The sequence below is a fragment of the Pristiophorus japonicus genome, chromosome 1, assembly GCF_044704955.1.
Source record: "Pristiophorus japonicus isolate sPriJap1 chromosome 1, sPriJap1.hap1, whole genome shotgun sequence".
In the NCBI taxonomy this organism is placed as follows: domain Eukaryota; kingdom Metazoa; phylum Chordata; class Chondrichthyes; family Pristiophoridae; genus Pristiophorus; species Pristiophorus japonicus.
Window position 1 is genome coordinate 9,242,823 of NC_091977.1, and position 18,982 is coordinate 9,261,804.

The 18,982-nt window shown below is 50.8% G+C and overlaps 1 protein-coding gene across 6 annotated transcripts in view; it reads left to right on the forward strand.

The window, feature by feature from the left end:
• Positions 1-17,644, forward strand: part of rictora (RPTOR independent companion of MTOR, complex 2 a) — a 231,604-nt gene extending 213,960 nt beyond the window's left edge. For 5 of the 6 annotated variants that reach the window (XM_070877306.1, XM_070877299.1, XM_070877318.1 and 2 more), the window contains 8 exons: positions 1,157-2,204; positions 3,278-3,455; positions 6,994-7,078; positions 7,419-7,643; positions 8,891-9,055; positions 9,751-9,874; positions 11,171-11,309; positions 13,225-17,644. In XM_070877306.1, coding sequence (XP_070733407.1) covers positions 1,157-2,204; positions 3,278-3,455; positions 6,994-7,078; positions 7,419-7,643; positions 8,891-9,055; positions 9,751-9,874; positions 11,171-11,309; positions 13,225-13,296 — 2,036 coding nt within the window. In that variant the 3' untranslated portion in view covers positions 13,297-17,644. Of the gene's footprint in view, positions 1-1,156; positions 2,205-3,277; positions 3,456-6,993; positions 7,079-7,418; positions 7,644-8,890; positions 9,056-9,750; positions 9,875-11,170; positions 11,806-13,224 lie in introns of those variants that run through there. The other variant, XM_070877312.1, reaches the window with a different exon arrangement.
• Positions 17,645-18,982: the final 1,338 nt, after the last annotated feature.

Genomic DNA, 18,982 nt, shown 5'->3' on the forward strand with positions numbered 1-18,982 from the left:
TGTCCATTGTAGCTGTGCAAAATAACAACGCAATCATCAACTTTTGTCTCTCAAACCTGGGGTTGTATGTGCAAAGTGTGTTTTGAGCTGTATAGCATGAAGGTGTATTACTGGTCAGTATAGGCCTGTCACTGGTGGTGGGAATATTGAGAGATGATGAATTAAGAGCATTGTATGCCGCACCTTCAATATGGAGATCCTGAACTGAATATTGGTACCAGTATGGCAAATGAGCCTCAAGACAGAACCTAAGAATTAGGAGCAGGAGTAGGCCATATGGCCCCTCAAACCTGTTCCGCCATTCAATAAGGTTTTCAACCTCAACTCCACTTGCCCACCAGTTAGCACAGAAGAGCTCCCTATATGTCTCCCGATCAGTTCAAGTACAGCACAGATACAAAGTAAAGCTCCCTCTACACTGTCCCATCAAACACTCCCAGGGCAGGTACAGCATAGGTTAGATACAGAGTAAAGCTCCCTCTACACTGTCCCATCAAACACTCCCAGGGCAGGTACAGCACGGGTTAGATACAGAGTAAAGCTCCCTCTACACTGTCCCATCAAACACTCCCAGGGCAGGTACAGCACGGGTTAGATACAGAGTAAAGCTCCCTCTACACTCTCCCATCAAACACTCCCAGGGCAGGTACAGCACGGGTTAGATACAGAGTAAAGCTCCCTCTACACTCTCCCATCAAACACTCCCAGGGCAGGTACAGCACGGGTTAGATAGAAAGCTCCCTCAGATTAGCTTTTCATAATGCACTAGGATAAGAGTTTATTTTTTCTCTCCAGCCATCCTTACAGTCTCTGTTAATTGATCAATTTGGTGTCAAATTACAGGCAGTTTTGTGCCATGGAATGGTGCTAACATTGATGCGATGCAGATAGCCCAAACTGTCACAGAGTGACCATTGCAAATTGTAGAGATGCAACTCTTCCTCCAGTCCTTACGACAAAATTAGTTTGGAGCCCAGGTTTTAGTGATAGTCAGTTCTCTCGGTGCCTGCACCAGTCAATTGTCCCAAAAGGTAGCTGGTCTACAATTCAAGCTGTTTCAACCCTGTCCTCTCAATTGGGCAGGAGTCCATAGAGCTCCTCACATGACCAACACAAGTTAACGGACCTGCTAACTGTGCTCTGCTTTGTGTTCCAGGCATGTTTATTATGGAAGACGAGCGATACGGGAGCAGCACAACCAGCACCTTCTTCCTGGATATCACTGAGGAGGGAGACCAGTCTTTGCTGGCAAGGCCCAAGTCGGTCAAGGAGAAGGAACGCAGCCCCCTAAGCATCCTCAGCTCTTCCAGATTCGTCACCCGTCGCTTCTTCAACAATCTGACCTCACTGCCCAGCAAGAAACTGCGCAGCAGCAACGAGTCTAAGACCGCCAAGGCAGCAGCAGACAGGAAGCAGGTCCAGCGGCGCATCCGGGCGGTCACTGAGCCGGCCAACAGCACCGAGTATCTGCACAGTGAGGTGTTCACCACTATCTTCAATGGCAGCCGAATGCACAAGAGCCACACGCTGAGCTTGGAAACCTCGTTTGTCGGGAGCAGGGATCACGGCAACGGAGGCAGCTCGCAGAGTATCTCTGAGTCTGAACTGAAGCGCCCAAAGACGCTGTTGGGGGATAATCACCGGGAGCAGATCATCAAGGACAGGTCGATGGGGGACGGCACGACTGGCACACAGTTCAAAAGCCGCAGCCAGAGCTTTAACACAGACACAACGACGAGCGGCATTAGCTCTATGAGTTCCGTTAGCTCGAGCCCATCTGGTGAAACAGTCCGCTTGGACCCTTCCAATGCCGACACGGATTGTGGCAGCCTGAACACGATCGTCAGTGCGCGGACGGTAAAGGCCAATGTGTCCCTCACACCCCAGTCCAACCACTTGCCCCTATCCAAGTCAAACTCTGTGTCACTGGTCCCCCCGGGATCTTCACACACGCTCCCCCGAAGGGCGCAATCACTCAAAGCACCTTCAGTCACTACCATAAAGAGCCTGACCGACTACAACTTCAGCTACACGAGCCCACGTGATGCTTTTGGCTACGCCACGCTGAAGCGACTGCAGCAACAAAGGATGCACTCATCGCTGTCACACTCTGAGGCGCTGGCATCCCCAGCAAAGGACGTGCTGTTTACAGACACAATTACCATGAAGACAGGCAGTCTGGATTCGAGGCTTACACCAAGAAGGTAATTATGTGTATCCTTTAGTTAAATACTGCTACACCCCTACAACTCCAGAAAGGAAGGGGCTGGGGGGGAATAACCTCTTCATTCCACGACCTCCTGTAGAAGTATAACTGCTTGAGAGGTTCTGGGAAACCATATGTTGAGTGCGACCATTTAAAGGTTGTGACATTGCAGGTACAGAGGACTCGGCAGCGTAAGTGTTCACTCCCAGCCTGTGCTCAATTACATTGATCACAGCTGGGGAAACTAGGGGAGTTGCAGTTTATCTGTGTCCTTCAACAATGAGGCTTTTTCCTGCTTCTGACTCCTAACAAAGGACCCATGCTAAATTGTAGGCGTGCTCTGCTGTGATACTCGTCTTGGTCAAATAACTCACCACAGCAAGTGTTGTTAGGCTATCAGTCTGGAGGGCAGCCTGTTCCCGTAGATCTCTCAATAGTCGGCACCATCCGGTGCGGCTCACAGAAAATAAGCTCATGAAGTCAAACCAAAATGACTGCAACACAAAGTGGTTGGCTCTTTAGATATTCTTGTACCATATGACGTATTCTGGGTTGTGTATGCTATCAGTTGGTCAGCAGAGACTGCTTGCAACTTGTTGCTCTGATATCTGTTGATCTCCATATTCTCCTCAGTGGGCAGCACTCTCGCCTGCTGAGTCAGGAGGTTGTGGGTTCAAATCCCACTCCAGAGACATGAGCAAAGAATCCCGGCTGACACTCCCAATGCAGTATGAGGAGTGCTGCAATGGTGGCGATGCAGTCTTTTGGATAAGACGATAAACCTCAGGTGGACGTAAAAGATCCCATGACACTATTTTGAAGAAGAACAGGGGCGTTCTCCCCGCTGTCCTGGCCAATATTTATTCCTCAATCAACATAACAAAAACAGATGATCAGGTCATTATCATTTGGTTGTTTGAGGAAGCTTTCTGTGCATTAGTTAGCTGCTGCATTTCCTACATTGCAACAGTGAGGACGTGTCAGAAGTACATAATTGGCTGTAAAGTGCTTTGGGACGCCCTGAGGTCATGGAAGGCATTATATAAATGCAGGTTCGTTCTTATTTTTTAGGTTCATCAAAGCCCTGAGCTTTGCCTCACTGGACAAAGAGGATTTATTGAGTCCAATTAATCATACAACACTTCAGCGCTCTTCCTCCGTACGCTCCATGGTGTCCAGTGCCACCTATGGCAGCGCAGACGATTACATAGGTCTCGCACTGCCTAGTGACATAAACGAGCTGTTCCAGGTAGGAATAGTGCAAGGATTGCACAGTCAGTCAGAAGGCTGCCCTTAATGTCAACCAACCGAAATTTGAGCCGTGTTAATACATGTCTGTCATTGAGATGGTGTGTGTGGACGGGGAGATGTGTCTGGGTGTGTGTGGACGGGGAGATGTGTCTGGGTGTGTGTGGACGGGGGGATGTGTCTGGGTGTGTGTGGACGGGGAGATGTGTCTGGGTGTGTGTGGACGGGGGGATGTGTCTGGGTGTGTGTGGACGGGGAGATGTGTCTGGGTGTGTGTGGACGGGGGGATGTGTCTGGGTGTGTGTGGACGGGGAGATGTGTCTGGGTGTGTGTGGACGGGGAGATGTGTCTGGGTGTGTGTGGACGGGGGGATGTGTCTGGGTGTGTGTGGACGGGGGGATGTGTCTGGGTGTGTGGACGGGGGGATGTGTCTGGGTGTGTGTGGACGGGGAGATGTGTCTGGGTGTATGTGGACGGGGAGATGTGTCTGGGTGTGTGGACGGGGAGCTGTGTCTGGGTGTGTGTGGACGGGGAGATGTGCCTGGACGGGGAGCTGTGTCTGGGTGTGTGTGGACGGGGAGCTGTGTCTGGGTGTGTGTGGACGGGGAGATGTGCCTGGACGGGGAGCTGTGTCTGGGTGTGTGTGGACGGGGAGCTGTGTCTGGGTGTGTGTGGACGGGGAGATGTGCCTGGACGGGGAGCTGTGCCTGGGTGTGTGTGGACGGGGAGATGTGCCTGGGTGTGTGTGGACGGGGAGCTGTGCCTGGGTGTGTGTGGACGGGGAGATGTGACTGGGTGTGTGTGGACGGGGAGATGTGTCTGGGTGTGTGTGGACGGGGAGCTGTGTCTGGGTGTGTGTGGACGGGGAGATGTGCCTGGACGGGGAGCTGTGTCTGGGTGTGTGTGGACGGGGAGATGTGTCTGGGTGTGTGTGGACGGGGAGATGTGTCTGGGTGTGTGTGGACGGGGAGATGTGTCTGGGTGTGTGTGGACGGATAGATGTTCACAATATTCAAGCTGTGGCCTCACCAACTGTAGTAAGACCTCCCTGTAGTAAGACCTCAAATCCTCTCGCTATGAATGCCAACATGCCAGTTGCCTTCTTCACCACCTGCTGCATCTGTATGCCATCCTTCAATGACTGATGTACCATGGCACCCAGGTCTCGTTGTACCTCCCCTTTTACTAATCTGCCACCATTCAGATAATCTGTCTTCATGTTTTTACCACCAAAGTGGATAACCTCACATTTATCCACATTATACTGCATCTGCCATGTATTTCCCCACTCACCTAACCTGTCCAAATCACCCTGCAGCTTCTTAGTATCCTCCTCACAGCTCACACTGCTACACAGCTTAGTGTCATCTGCAAATTTGGAGATACTACATTCAATTCCTTCGTCTAAATCATGAATGTATATTGTAAATAGCTGGGGTCCCAGCACTGAACCTTGCGGTACCCCACTAGTCACTGCCTGCCATTCTGAAAAGGACCCGTTTATTCCTACTCTTTGCTTCCTGTCTGCCAACCAGTTCTCTATCCACGTCAGTACATTACCCCCTATACCATGTGCTTTAATTTTGCACACTAATCTCTTGTGTGGGACCTTGTCAAAAGCCTTTTGAAAGTCTAAATACACCACATCCACTGGCTCCCCCTTGTCTACTCTACTAGTTACATCCTCAAAAAACTCTAGAAGATTTGTCAAGCATGATTTCCCTTTCATAAATCCATGCTGATTTGGACCAATCCTGTCACTGCTTTCCAAATGCGCTGCTATTACATCCTTAATAATTGATTCCAACATTTTCCCCATCACCGAAGTCAGGCTAACCAGTCTATAATTCCCTGTTTTCTCTCTCGCTCCTTTTTTTAAAAAGTGGGGTTACATTAGCTACCCTCCAGTCCATAGGAACTGATCCAGAGTCGATAGACTGTTGGAAAATGACCACCAATGTATCCACTATTTCTCGAGCCACTTCCTTCAGTACTGTGGGATGCAGACTATCAGGCCCTGGGATTTATCGGCCTTCAATCCCATCAATTTTCATAACACAATTTCCTGCCTAATAAGGATTTCCTTTAGTTCCTCCTTCCAGCTAGTCCCTCGGTCTCCTAGTATTTCCAGAAGGTTATTTGTGTCTGCCTTAGTGAAGACAGAACCAAAGTATTTGTTCAGTTGGTCTGCCATTTCTTTGTTCCCCATTATAAATTCGCCTGATTCTGTAAGGGACCCACATTTGTCTTCACTAATCTTTTTCTCTTCACATATCTGTAGAAGCTTTTGCAGTCAGTTTTTATGTTCCCTGCAAGCTTACTCTCATACTCTATTTTCTCCTTCCTAATTAAACCCTTTGTCTTCCTCTGCTAAATTCTAAATTTCTCCCAGTCCTCAGGTTTGCTGATTTTTCTGGCCAATTTATATGCCTCTTTCTTGGATCTACCACTATCCTTAATTTCCTTTGTTAGCCACGGTTGAGCCACCTTCCCCATTTTATTTTTACTCCAGATGTACAATTGTTGAAGTTCATCCATGTGATCTTTAAATGTTTGCCATTGCCTATCCACCATCAACCCTTTAAGTATCACTCTCCAGTCTATTCTAGCCAATTCATGTCTCATACCATCAAAGTTAGATTTCCTTAAGTTCAGGACCTTAGTCTCTGAATTAACTGTGTCACTCTCCATCTTAATAAAGAATTGTACCATATTATGGTCACTCTTCCCCAAGGGGCCTTCCAGTCTAGGATGGCCAGCTCTCTAGTTGGTTCCTCGACATATTGGTGTAGAAAACCATCTTTTATACAATTCTCAGTGTCCTACCGTTTAATGTGTATTCCCTTTCCTCGTTAGCCCTCCCCAAACCTTGCATTTCTCTGGATTAAATTCCATTTGCCACTGTTCTGCCCACCTGACCAGTTGATTGATATCTTCCTGCAGTCCGCAGCTTTCTTCTTCATTATCAACCACAACGCCGATTTTAGTATCATCTGCAAACTTCTTAATCATACACCCCCTATATTCAAGTCCAGATCATTGATGTATTCCACAAAAAGCAAAGGACCCAGCACTGAGCCCTGGGGCTGTTTAATTGTCATTTGTAATTGTATGGGCAAATCTTGCTTTGAATCCCGTGAGTGGCAGACCATCTAATGTGCTTATGAGGGATGCTTTTTAAATGTTATCTTCTGCAATATATCTTTAAAGGATTTTGAATGGTGTATTGAGGTTCACTTGCACCAAGTCAGTAGTTATTCTAGCCGACAGTGAAGATAGAGACCCCATCAACAACTAATTGTGGGCCATGCTTGACCATTTAATATTGTGTTGAATGTTAGCACAGGGTGCCTTTGTTGTTTTCTACATTCTAAGGAGAATAGTAAAGTCCACAGTTACTGTAAACCTATTGTTCATTTATTGATTTGCTGTGTAGTAAATCTGACTAGTAGTTTGTAGCCCAATCAATGGTCTGATGGTGTCCAATCTTAACGATGAAGCTGTGAGATTAACTGTTCCATCTTGCATTTCTCGCCCAGGTGAAAGAGATTCCATACTTCCAGCAGAAATGCAGCCCGCCTCAAGAGGACCACTCGCTCCAAAGCCAGGAATCAGACGATGAAGGTAAGGGCAAATACCTAGCCCGTCCTGCTAACTATCCCGTCACCTTTACTAGAAAGGGCGAGGGCAGGATTCAGCTCTGCCGTCCACAGTTATGTAGCATACCGCCGCTTTCTGTCCTGCAAAGAAAGGCCACTTGGGTAAGGTACCGGAGCACTGCCGTGGAACGCTGTCTGGCAAAAGTCATCACCTTCAGGCGAGATGTTTGTCATTTAGTGAAGCATAAGTGACTTTGGCCCCCACACCAACCGGTGCTGAGACTGACTTGCTGCGTCTCACCTGTGGACTGTGAAGTAGGGTTAGACCGTGGGATGACTAATTGAGTTCTGTTTTGTTCCTTTAGACCCAGCATCGTCCCCTTGTTCTCGGAGTCCCTACCAAGAGCTCCGGCCGCAGATCAGTTTCACAGAGGCAATGCTGAAAGCTTCAGAAGATGCTCCTTCGGTTGATGCGACAGAGGAGACAGGCTTACAGGAACACACAGACGATAGCTGCCTATACTGTGTGTGCCTGCAGATCCTAGGCTGTCCACCCAACAGCCAGTGTGCTTCCACTTTAAACCGTGCAGGTGAGTACGAGCAGGCCTGCAGCCTGGCTGTGAGAGTCCTCTCCAGCTTTCAATTCCTCTCGCCATTACTAACCTCCTTGACTCTAATTTAACAGTACTCTGCTGTTCCTCTGGACTTCCCTCCTGTTTTTCTTAAGCTGCAAATACTCCATGCTACCCACTCTTTCCCTGCCTCATTGTACTTTCCACTCCTCACACTTTCCCAGGACCTTTTGCTTTCTTCACTTCCTCTTACAATATAGACTGTATCAGTACACCTGAATTGCTGGAAGATGCCATCCTTCACATTAGACAATTCAAAATAATTCCTTGTACGTGAAATGCTTTAAAGAAAAACAAGACAGACTTGCATTTATATAGCGCCGTTCACGACCTCCTGTCCCAAAGGAAAGGCAGCAGCCAATTTGCGCACAGCAAGCTCCCACAAACAGCAGTGTGATAATGACCAGATAATCTGTTTTTGTTATGTTGATTGAGGGATAAATCTTGGCCAGGACACCGGGGATAACTCCGCTACTCTTAGAGACGTTCTCAGATAGAATGATACAGCACGGATGGAGGCCATTCAGCTCATCTTGCCTATGCTGGCTCTTTGCTAGAGCTATCCAATTAGTCTTGGCAGACACTTTGTCTGAATCTAATCTGCATTCCTAGAAGCTGTGTGTTTTTGTTTCAGCTTCTTGTGAATTTAACTTTACAGCATCTCCCTAATGTGAGTAAATCAGGAGAAACTGTTTGCACTGACAGAAGGGTCGGTAACCAGAGGGCACAGATTTAAGGTGATTGGCAAATGAACCAGAGGTGAGATGAGAGGTTTTTTTACGCAATGACTTATGATCTGGAACGAGCTGCCTGAAAGGGTGTGGAAGCAGATTCAATAATAATTTTCAAAAGGGAATTGGAAATAAAAAAAATTGCAGGGCTATGGGGAAAGAGCAGGGGAGTGGGACTAATTGGATTGCTCTTTCACAGAGGTGGCACTGGCACGATGGGCCAAATTGCTTCCATCTGTGCCGTATCTTCCCACATTACAACAGTGACTACACTCCAAATGCACTTCATTGGCTGTAAAGTGCTTTGTGACGTCCGGTTGTCGTGAAAGGTGCTATAGAAATCCAAGTCTCTTTTTTAATCATTTTATGAAATTCTTCCTAGACCAAATAGACAAAAATCGCAGTTTGAGACAGCACTACAATAAACAACTCTTACTTCCTTTAAATGCTATTGCTAATATACTTTTGTTCCAGATTTCCCAGACATTCCATACTCTGACTGCTGTGTGCCCACCATCCCGATCCACACCCACCTGGAAGTCACACCTCGCTCCTCAAAGATTTCCGGGATCTCTGGGTGCAGTGATGCTGTGTCACAGGGCTCAGCGAGCAGCACCAAGAGCGTCGACATAGTAATAGGTGAGTGTGGGAGGCAGCAGTCAGGAGAATGGATGACTCAGTCTTGCCTTTTATACATCAGAAAGGGTGTGAGACGGCAGTGTACCTACCGAGTTGGGATCCCACACTGCCAACTTGGCTGTGGGAGCGGAGTTTGGGAGACGGTCAGTCCAGGGGATGGGGGCCAGGGTGCTGCCCAGGGGTGCTGGGAGTCGGGGGGGGCTACCTGGGGGAAGGGATCAGGGTGGCTGGGAGCTCAGGGAAGGGATCAGGGGGGCTGGGAGCCTGGTGAAGGGATCAGGGTGGCTGGAAGCCTGGTGAAGGGATCAGGGTGGCTGGGAGCCTGGGCAAGGGATCAGGGTGGCTGGCCAGGGGGCAGGGGTTGAGAGCCGGGGTTTATTTCGTGAGTAGTGGGAGCTGGGTATTATATAGAAACATAGAAAATAGGTGCAGGAGTACGCCATTCGGCCCTTCGAGCCTGCACCGCCATTCAATGAGTTCATGGCTGAACATTATGGTCTACCTTGTTTGGGGTTTGGGGGGATGGTTTAGATTTGGTGCGAGGGAGATGGGTAAGGATGAAGCTGGGGAGGATTGGCTGAGAGCTGTCTTGCTGTAAATCCCTGAGAATGAAGCATGTACCTAAATACGTTGTATTGCTGTGTGAATGGTTAGATTGCTCTCCTCTCACCTTTCACCCGTGCCATCTTCTACAGGGGGCAAGCCCGTCATGGACGACACGCCAGCCTGCCGTGTGCTGCTGCGGAAAGAAGTCTTACGATTGGTCATTAATCTGAGCAGCTCAGTGGGGACAAAAGGCCATGAAACCGGGCTCTTGACGTAAGAACCAATTTAATTAATTCCCCTCCAGGGCATTCTTTTTACAGTCACTGAATAAAGCATCAGATATGTCAGGTACTCCCTTAAATGTCGGTAAGTCACTTATTGAGGCTGGTGTGCGGTTGCGAGTTTAAATCCCAGCATGGCCAGTCACTACATTGTTCTGGTCCCAAAGCACACAGACCATGAATGCTGATGGACTTTCATAAAGATGCAACTGTCCAGCTATGATGGGTTAGGGTTAGGGTTAGGCCACCTTTACCTGCTCAGGCCTACACATGACCCCAGTCTCCACACTCGTTCTTCGTGGCCTCGCAAGCCTCTCAGTTGGGGGCGGCCAATAAATGTGGCCTTGCCAGTCACAAAGAGCAAACCCGTATCGCCTGCTTGGTCCTCCACGAGCATACGTGGGAGGACAGCTACAGCATCACCACTCCACAGCCCTCGCTCACGGCGTATAGCCATCCTCCAGTGTTTCCGACAGCCGCATTATTGCCGCTGATGCACCATTGCCAAGGTCCTTCGGGAGCCTGCTTCCAGACGTGCAGTGGTGAGAGAGAGCAGGGTGAGTTCCTTCACCTCTGTCTTACAAAGCCCGCCCCAGTGGGACAGTGTCCTCGGCCATCCCCACATGTTAAGGGTTACTCCTCGACTGCTGTTGCTGATCTTTGAAAAGAAAGACTTCTATTTCTATAGCATCTCACGACCAACGGACGTCCCAAAGCGCTTTACAGTCAATGAAGTATTTTCTGAAGTGAAGTCACTGTTGTAATGTAGGAAACGCGGCAGACAATTTTCACACAACAAGCTCCCACACACAGCAATTGATAATGACCAGATCATCTGTTTTTAGTGATGTTGATTGCGGGATAAATATTGGCCCAGGACACCGGGGAGAACTCCCCTATTCTTCTTCGAAATAGTGCCATGGGATCTTTTACATCCACCTGCGCATACGGGGCCTCGGTCAACGTCTCATCCGAAAGAGGGCCTCTCCGACAGTGCGGCGCTCCCTCGGTACTGCCCCTCCGACAGCGCGCCGCTCCCTCGGTACTGCCCCTCCGACAGCGCGCCGCTCCCTCGGTACTGCCTCTCCGACAGCGCGCCGCTCCCTCGGTACTGCCCCTCCGACAGCGCGGCGCTCCCTCGGTACTGCCCCTCCGACAGCGCGGCGCTCCCTCGGTGACTTGAACTCTCAACCTCTAACTCTGAGGCGAGGGTGGAACCCACTGAGCCACTGGTTGACTTTACTTGTCCTGTCGTGACTCTCTGAGCTGTTCTGTTCTCCCACCCTAGGTTAAAGGAGAAGTTCCCTCACGCTTTTGATGACATCTGTCTCTACTCTGAGGTTTCCCACTTGCTGGCAAACTGCACCTTCCGCCTCCCCTCTCGCAGGTTTATCCAAGAGCTCTTCCAGGATGTCCAGTTCCAACCAGTAAGTTCCTAACAGCGGTGTTTGTTAATCGGGGCTATCTGCCTTGCTCGGAGGGGATCTCTGCCCTCTCCGGGGGCAGGGGCACACCTGAGGTATGTCTTGGGGGAGGTGCGCTACTTTTCTGTGGGATGGGATTTCTTCCTTTCCCTCTAGCTGGTTTCTATCTCCCGCTAACTGTGGTGGGTCTCTCAATGTCAGGGACTTTCTGGTCTGGGAGGGGTTCCCTGCCAACTGGATCTGGGAGGAGACTTTCCCCACCGGTGTCTCCACAATCTCACTGTCTGTCTATCTGGAGATCCCTTGTCTCTGAGGGAAATCTTTCTTCATCTCTCCCACATCTGACTTCTGGTGTACTTTTTCTCTCTGGGAGACTCTCCCTGTCAGATGAGAGAGCTTCGTGCTGTCTGAGGAGGTATCTCTGTCTGGGGGGGGGCCTCCTTTATCGCGCTGTCTGGGGGGGGCCCCCTCTATCGCGCTGTCTGGGGGGAGGGGCCCCTCTATCGCGCTGTCTGGGGGGAGGGGCCCCTCTATCGCGCTGTCTGGGGGGAGGGGCCCCTCTATCGCGCTGTCTGGGGGGAGGGGCCCCTCTATCGCGCTGTCTGGGGGGAGGGGCCCCTCTATCGCGCTGTCTGGGGGGGGCCCCCTCTATCGCGCTGTCTGGGGGGAGGGGCCCCTCTATCGCGCTGTCTGGGGGGGGGGCCCCCTCTATCGCGCTGTCTGGGGGGAGGGGCCCCTCTATCGCGCTGTCTGGGGGGAGGGGCCCCTCTATCGCGCTGTCTGGGGGGGGCCCCCTCTATCGCGCTGTCTGGGGGGAGGGGCCCCTCTATCGCGCTGTCTGGGGGGGAGGGGCCCCTCTATCGCGCTGTCTGGGGGGAGGGGCCCCTCTATCGCGCTGTCTGGGGGGGGCCCCCTCTATGGCGCTGTCTGAGGGGGGCCCCCTCTATCGCACTGTCTGAGGGGGCCCCCTCTATCGCGCTGTCTGGGGGGGGGGGGCCCCCTCTATCGCGCTGTCTGGGGGGGGGCCCTCTATCGCACTGTCTGGGGGGAGGGGCCCCTCTATCGCGCTGTCTGGGGGGGGGCCCTCTATCGCACTGTCTGGGGGGGGGCCCCTTTATCGCACTGTCTGGGGGGGGCCCTCTATCGCACTGTCTGGGGGGGGAGCCCCTTTATCGCACTGTCTGGGGGGGGGCCCCTTTATCGCACTGTCTGGGGGGGGCCCTCTATCGCACTGTCTGGGGGGGGAGCCCCTTTATCGCACTGTCTGGGGGGGGCCCTCTATCGCGCTGTCTGGGGGGAGGGGCCCCTCTATCGCGCTGTCTGGGGGGGGGCCCTCTATCGCACTGTCTGGGGGGGGGCCCCTTTATCGCACTGTCTGGGGGGGGGCCCCTTTATCGCACTGTCTGGGGGGGGCCCTCTATCGCACTGTCTGGGGGGGGGCCCCTTTATCGCACTGTCTGGGGGGGGCCCTCTATCGCGCTGTCTGGGGGGAGGGGCCCCTCTATCGCGCTGTCTGGGGGGGGGCCCTCTATCGCACTGTCTGGGGGGGGGCCCCTTTATCGCACTGTCTGGGGGGGGCCCTCTATCGCGCTGTCTGGGGGGGGGCCCCTTTATCGCACTGTCTGGGGGGGCCCTCTATCGCGCTGTCTGGGGGGGGGCCCCCTCATTCGCGCTGTCTGGGGGGGCCCTCTATCGCGCTGTCTGGGGGGGACGTCCCTCGGTTGAGCTGTCTGAAGGGTCCCATAGTCGTGCGCACTTTCTGGCGTTCTCTCTCTCTCGAGGTCCCTCTCTCGCTCTCTATTTCTGTCTCGGGATCCCATTCGCGCTCTTTCTCTCTCTCTGGCGGTCCCTCTCTCGGAGTCTTTCTCGCGCTGTCTGGGAGTCTCGCAGCGCTGACCATGTTTCTGCTCTCTGCCAGCTGTACGAGGAAGCGGACACTACTCTAGTGTCACCGAAACAGGTGGAGGCTGAGCTGACCACGGCATCCTGACCGAACCCGTGCCGAATCTTCGCCACAACACCAAACCTACGGCCAACTTCACCCAGGGCCCACCGGTACCAGCGCATTCACTGCTCTGACGGGCAGGGCGGGGTCGTGCCGGGCCGGAGTGTCGGCTCAGGCACCGAATCCTGCCCTGTTCACGGAGTCTCGTTGTGTCTCGCTTATTCTTATTTATTTCCCTTCCCTCTGTCCTGAATGTGGAGGTATCCTTAACACTACTGGAGGCGTGATGGAGACTGGGGTGCAGTCCTCATTATCAGGCACTGCGGGATCTGTGTGTTGCATCTGACTGGATGGATTTCCCCTATTGGCTGCTCGACACCATTGCACAGACACACGCACTAAAGCCAAACCTGCTGGTCTCACTCTGCCAGCTCTGCGCCAGGGCTGCTCAATTCCTTCGTAATAAGCTGATGGGGCCACTTTGTATTTTTAAATCTTTACGGCTTGTACAAACGGCCACCCTGTAATAATCTATTTAAATTATATCGACTGGTTGAGCACAGGTAGAATGTCATCAGGCTCCTGTGGCCTTAACACGTGGTACAGGAGAATGCAGGGAAAATATTCGATGGCGTGGCACTGTGGGGCCCACCACATGTGCTAGTTAAGGCAAATGTGCCCATCACCCCACAGTAACTGGTTATAGTGTTCTTGTATTGTGGGACCGTTTAATGCATCCGCTCCCTGTACTCTACACACTGTACATCAACTGGTGCATTCTAGCAAACAGCAGGAGTATGTGGGGAAGCTGCCTCCCCGCCCCCCCCCCCCCACACACACCAAAGCTCTCTGACCCCAAGGTACATGAGAACCCCCCCCCCCTTCCGGCTCCTAGACCCCAGGATACGTGGGACCCCCCTCTCCGGCTCCTAGACCCCAGGATACGTGGGACCCCCCTCTCCGGCTCCTAGACCCCAGGGTACATGGGGCCCCCCTCCCCGGCTCCTAGACCCCAGGACACATGGGCCCCCCCCTCTCCGGCTCCTAGACCCCAGGATACATGGGACCCCTCCGGCTCCAAGAATTGAATGTTATGAGTCAATAAGGCAAAAATCCTGTCACGTCCAAATTGATTCCAAGGTAGCACCAGTACCAACTGCTCTCTGAATTCATTCTCATTTACTGTCACTCTCTTTCTCAATCACTGCCTATGTCTCTTTTTCCCTCCCTCATTCTGTCTGATTTTTCTCCCTCTCTGTCTGTCTCTCTCTTCCTGCACCTGTCTCTGTTTCTGGCTGGCTCCCTGAGGCCACCTTGTTCAGTATTGAACCTACTTCACACACTTGTTTAATTTAACAAAAGTAGATGTAGAGCTGAGTGCAATAATCTGCAGCCTTTCAATGTGAGGCGGGGGAGAGCAAGAAGCATGAATGGAGACTTGCTCCTACGTTGATGTGAAACTCCAGAGACTGATGCAGAGTGTGCTGGCCATGAGGTAACACACCCCTCCTTTACTGAGATTGTGAGGAAGCTTCTTGTGGCTGGTGGAGTCGAGTGGGTCTGGAGACCTCTTTGTGTCTCTGTCAATGTGAACAAATCTGCAGCTGATGCAGTGTGTGGATATTGGGTGGGATTCCAGCCAGAAACCATCAGTGGTGGTGGTTGGTCAGGTAAAATGGTACAAACCTCCACTGATTTCAGCTTCACGGCTCCCAAGTGGGAAGGGAGGGTGCTGACCTTGGGCAGACAGTGAGCACGGACTGCCAGTGTCTCTAACAGAGACCCAAGGGCTGGGATCTGAATGCACAGGTAGCACCTGAATGTCCGGGATCACCATTACTTCGGGAGGAGGGAAGTCCGGTGTGGTTAATCAATGGGGCTCTAACCGTAAACAGGTTCTCCCGCTTCGCAGCCCACATTATAAGAACATAAGAATTAGGAACAGGAGTAGGCCATCTAGCCCCTCGAGCCTGCTCCGCCATTTAACAAGATCATGGCTGATCTGGCCGTGGACTCAGCTCCACTTACCTGCCCGCTCCCCATAAGCCTTAATTCCCTTATTGGTTAAAAATCTATCTATCTGTGACTTGAATACATTCAATGAGCTAGCCTCAACTGCTTCCTTGGGCAGAGAATTCCACAGATTCACAACCCTCTGGGAGAAGAAATTCCTTCTCATCTCGGTTTTAAATTGGCTCCCCCGTATTTTGAGGCTGTGCCCCCTAGTTCTAGTCTCCCCGACCAGTGGAAACAACCTCTCTGCCTCTATCTTGTCTATCCCTTTCAATATTTTAAATGTTTCTATAAGATCACCCCTCATCCTTCTGAACTCCAACGAGTAAAGACCCAGTCTACTCAATCTATCATCATAAGGTGGCCCCCTCCGCTCACTAGGCCAGGGATTGTTGGTGGTCCTTCCTTTTCGGCACTCACTCTCTCTCAGTCCCTATTCACGGTTGGAATCATTCTGAGGTGCCCAAGACAAGGTGCTTGGTGTTCAGCACGCTATGGGCCTGCTATCAACTAGTAGCAATGAAATACCCCAACACTGCAATCAGAACCCTGCAAGTTCTGCCGAATATCGGGCTTAGCAGTGTGTGTGAGGGGCAGGGATTGTACAGTGGGCTTTGCATAGAACTTGCAGGAGCTCATGATCAGGCTCAAACAACTGGAGTCCTGGCCTCTTGGAGGGGCTCGGCTCATCCACTTCTGTGTCTGTACTTCGAATACGAATGGTTTGTGTGTCTCTCTCTGGTTTTGAATTCAGATTGAAGGAGAGGGCAATTTCTCATAGCTTCACTGGTCACAGTGAGTTACACTAAGCCTGATGGCAAAGCCTTTGTGGTGGGGACATATCTGTTAAACACATGGACTATGGAGCAGCAGAGAGGAAGTGGGATTGTCTCCAATGGACTGCCTGTCACAGACCGCTAATGGCAGCTAGAGCAGTCGGTCGTGGCCGGGATAAATTTGTGGGTTGCATGCCTAAGGTTACAGTGGTTGGAGTGCGGGGCAATGTTCCCTCTAATTTTTTTTCTGTGCTTGGTCCCTTTAAATTTTCTGTGCGGTACCTTCCAACGGCAACAGCTTGTGAGTGGCCCGCGCAGGACCTCCTGATTGTACAGCCTCACACCTCGGGAACATTGGGGGGTGGGGGCTGATGGATGTTTTCACTCCCAGCACAGAAGGTGACTTCCAGCAGCCAATGGTGGAAAAGTGAAAGGAGAGAATGATGGGATGGGTCCAGAATAAAGTGCTACTTCTATACACAGATCCATCTCTCCACGAACTGCTAACTTGAGAAAGGAGCTGCTTATAGAATCCCTGTAAACACAAGCTGGAGGGGCTTTGCTGTGCCCCACACCTCACAGGTACTCTGTCTTCCATCTGGTTGTACCTTCAGCCTGCTCTGTCTCCCCAACACCACATGCAAATCACATTACTGTAATTCCGCAGGACCTTGTCTCTCAACCTGCAGCACACTGGAAAGAACACTAACTTCAAGCTGACCAGTTAATTCAGTCTGCAGCAGTTATCCCCTCCTCACCGCCAGCTCTTGTGGATAGGTCAACAATTCATAATTAACTTTTATGGCCAAATGTCATTTTTGGTCCTTCTCTGTCCCAAAAGCTGACTGGTAAATGCTGAATGTCAGGATTGCGCAGATGTCTCATGACCCTCCCTCTTTTTGTGTCTTGTCATTCCCGTGGTCTGTGTGCGTGTCTCTCCTTCCTACTCAGTCTCTGAATCTTGTGGTCTGTCTGTTTCTCACGGTTGGTCGGTCTCTCCGTCTTTGACCTCTTCTACTCAATGTGCACAAACTCCTCGCCAGAGTTTTAGGAATGAGGAGTTTGAAGAAAATCGATGGCCTCCAGAGTCGCACAGGGGTGGCTGAGATTTCTTGATCCAGCAATCATGTGTTTGCTGTTTTGTGTGTGAGATTTTGAAGGGTTAGGGTAAGCAGGTAGAGGAGGCCGGCGCCCGTGAGAAAGAGAGAGAGCATCGAAGGTGGAGATTGCAGCCATCATTGTGGACGTGTTTGGTTCTGTTTCTTTGTGATAAGCTGCTACATTATTGGGATGTTCTGGTGTTCATAGGTCACTGAACATGAAACCTGATTTATATTGTATACCTGTAACATAGTCTGATTAAAAATGAGAAAAAAAATTATTTATATATTTTCCATAAGAGAATATTTCATGAAGCTGTGTATAATTTAAATAAAATAAAGCAGAGAGCGGCTGTCGAGAGTAATGTTTTTGTGCTGCCACCTTGTGGTTTCTCTGTATAGTGTGTACAGTCTGTGTTTCTGGGCATTTACCCTTCTGAACATAAGAACTTATCAAAGGGATGCATTGTTAATTAACAATAAAAACAAAAGTACACAAACTTACTATGGATGGTGTTCTGTCATTTCTTCCCCCATGCACAACAATTTGCATTAAAACAGCGCCTTTAATAAAATCTCCCAATGTGTTTCACAGGAGCATAACCAGACACACTGCGCTCTGAATTCAAATCTTGGTAAAGCAAAAAGGGAAAGCTGGGAATACACATCAGGTCAGGGAAGAGAAACAGCCCGTCATCAGAACCCTTTGTGATGTGTTGGGTTTACATCAATGAAAGTGCCAAACTTGCCCTTTCGTCCAATGCTGTGTATTTGCAACCATTTTCCGGTTTTGTTCTGCCTACAAGTGTGTAGCTGTGTCTATTTCTGTTTCTCTCTCACTGACTCATAATAGGGTTGACTGCAGCCCTCCAGCACCTTGCTAAAGTTGCCATCAGCATACACTAGATGTGGGCCACTTATGGGAGTGATTTTTGTTAATCATTCACAGGATGTAGGTGTCGCTGGCAAGGCCGGCATTTATTGGCCCATTCCTGTTTGCCCTTCAGAAGGTGGTGGTGAGCCGTATGGTGAAGGTACTCCCATAGTGCTGTTAGAGAGGGAGTTCCAGGTGTTTGACCCAACAACGATGAAGGAACGGTAATACTTGTTTCCAAGTCAGGATGGTGTGTGACTTGGGGAACTTGTGAGGTGTTCCCATGCGCCTATTGCCCTTGTCTGTCTAAATGATAGAGGTTGTGGGCTTGGGACGTGCTGTGAAAGAAGCCATGGTGAGTTGCTGCAGTACATCTTTTAGATGGTACACACTGTAGCCACGGTACGCCGGTGGTGAATGGGGTGCCAATCAAGTGGGCTGTTTTGTCCTGGATGGTGGTGTTGGAGCTGTACTCATCCAGGCAAGTGGAGAGTATTCCATCACACTCCTGACTTGTGCCTTGTAGATGGTGGAAAGGCTTTAGGGAGTCAGGAGGTGAGATACTCGCTGCAGAATACCCAGCCTCTGACCTGCTCTTGTTACCACAGTATTTAGGTGGCTGGTCCAATTAGGTTTCTGGTCAATGGTGACCCCAGGATGTTGATGGTGGGGGATTTGACGATGGTAATGCCATTGGATGCCTTCTCCTGGCTTGTGCCTTGTAGATGGTGGAAAGGCTTTGGGGAGTCAGGAGTTGAATAGATCAGATAGACCAGTTAATATGTAAGGTGCGAGTGAATGTTGTGACTTTGTGTGCCAGTATGGAGTTACTAGGATAACTAGAAACATTGTGTGTATGAAGGGGGCATATATAGGCAGCCAGTGATCACTGATGACATTCAGGGCAAGTGGAGGATGTGTTGGAGACCTGTTAAAGGCTTTAATTGCACAGGGCTCATGAGTATCCC